We start from the raw sequence: 2,093 nt of genomic DNA, 5'->3' as shown, positions 1-2,093 counted from the left end.
GTTGACATTTTGTATTAATTGCTGTTATTTATAAAAACAGTTCAGGATTCTTGAAGGAATACTCTGTTTTAAATTATAATTTGCATAATTTATGTAAATTAGGTAATAATAAACAAGGATATCCCAATTATTTTATTACTGTTTTCTTCCCTGTCTTACCCTAAGTCTTTATTTCATATTTTAGGGCAGTTCTGTTGAAATATTTATTCTGAATTACTTGTTTTAACTATATCGACATAATATGCAAATTTATGCAAATTACTTGCTTATTTGCATAGATACAGCGTGTCTCTTTGGATGAATCTTTTTCTTTTGACTCAAGGAACATTTGTGCCAAGTGGGACATTTGTACTCAAAAATGCAGCGGTAAGCCCCTTTTTTGCAGTTAACAAGTCTACTATCTGTCAGAATATTGAATATATATTATAAGGAGATTAGATGGAAGAGCACAATGCAAGGATAAGATTTATTTTGCATACTATATGGTTGTATATTTGAAAAGCAAACAATGATGCTCACCATATATCACGACCAAGTGTAAATGGAGACAGAAAATTCGTACATGAGAAACAAACAAGAAAAAAAAAGATACCTAGCTAATAAGAAACTTGAGTTAAATATGTTGAAAAGGGGAATTGTTTGATAAAACGAGGTCGTATGACTTACCCAACTGGTTTGCCATGTTCTATCTCCACCTTTACCTTATGTTCATCATCGGAATCAATACTAGAACGATTTAATCTCTCATCAGTCCCACATCGTATGAATCTAATAGTATTAACGTGGAGAGAAGAAGTATTTTGTGTATCTTATATGGGGGAAGGCTGGTAATTGGAAGGTCTGCTCTGGGAAACGCAAAGTAAAAACACCGGCAAAGGCGGAGACAAAACTGATTAGTTTAATCATTTGTTGTAACTACAAGGAAACTAGATTTACATCAAATGAAATCTAATCAAACTGAAATAAAATGTTAGAGCAAGGTATTGTCGTCCTTAACCAGAAGCGCATTACCCCATGCATGCCCATGAACACAAAGTGAAATGTAAGACAACAAATCATTTCGGTAATTCATGTATGAAAACATTCAGTACAATCTAACCTATGTCAAATTATAATAATCATGTCAATACGTGGGGTTGCACATTTTAGAAGGACATGCCAAAGAGGGATTTAATTTTAAAGTATCATAGATTTTATCTCTATATGGCAAAGAGCAGCATGGCATACCAATAACGCATTTTCGTTTTTTTTTCTTTCTATGATGAGCATTTATTTTACGTTATACATGCACTGTATATGCATGGTGTATTATATTCAAAAGTACATGTTCAACATTGTCACGGAGTTCCAAAAAAAGAGAGGTTCTTATTATCATTTCAGCAAAACACCTATTCTCCACAATAAAGAACCACACCTTGGAAAATTGAAAATAGTGTACCTATCAACCGATAAAGGCTCGTCATGGACCAACAGAGTACATGTACTAAATGTATCATACCTTAGGACCCTCAGATGTTTGAGATCGTATGTTGATCTAAAAGCTTGAATGATGCGTTCGGTCTGATTGTTACCAATGTCGAGATCTTTGAATGTGACCTTGACAAGCTGAGATGAGACCTTGTGGAGAGCATTGGGTAGTGAGGTGTGATCATCGTGGAGAGAAGCCGGGCGATACGCACGCTCATGTGTTTGAATGGTGAGCTCTGTCACTGCTGGTAGATGGATCCATTGGATGACGTCACATCCGATCTTGACCCGTACCTGTATGGTGAAACTCTTCACATTGTGAAACATCGATCCACAATCCTGCCTTTCGTTTAGTGTCCTATCAGTAACGACCAGATCAGTCACATTTGAGCTCGAGTTGCAGTTATCCTACAATAGATGAGAAAATAATAAAATGAACATAATTGATGACAAGTCATCATACTAATGGAAACATGATATTAATTTATTACCATTCACATCGGTTATAAGAAAGTATAAGTATTCATTTATTGTCCATAAATGGAAATTCTTCTTGTTTGTATGCCGTACAAATAAATAATAAGGACAACATATTATATAAATTTATACAAATGTAACATGAACAA

The 2,093-nt window shown here is 34.4% G+C and overlaps 1 protein-coding gene across 1 annotated transcript; it reads right to left on the bottom strand.

The window, feature by feature from the left end:
- Nucleotides 1-638: 638 nt before the first annotated feature.
- LOC121412799 lies at nt 639-1,808 on the bottom strand. The gene is made up of 2 exons (XM_041605561.1): nt 1,499-1,808; nt 639-768 (listed from the first exon to the last, which is right to left on the bottom strand). Exons 1-2 carry the CDS (start codon nt 1,792-1,794, stop codon nt 663-665), a joined length of 402 nt encoding a protein of 133 aa, XP_041461495.1. The 5' UTR covers nt 1,795-1,808; the 3' UTR covers nt 639-662.
- Between the last annotated feature and the right edge of the window lie 285 nt (nt 1,809-2,093).

Source organism: Lytechinus variegatus, chromosome 4, assembly GCF_018143015.1.
Source record: "Lytechinus variegatus isolate NC3 chromosome 4, Lvar_3.0, whole genome shotgun sequence".
Lineage (NCBI taxonomy): Eukaryota > Metazoa > Echinodermata > Echinoidea > Temnopleuroida > Toxopneustidae > Lytechinus > Lytechinus variegatus.
This window is presented reverse-complemented; position numbering and strand designations above follow the sequence as displayed.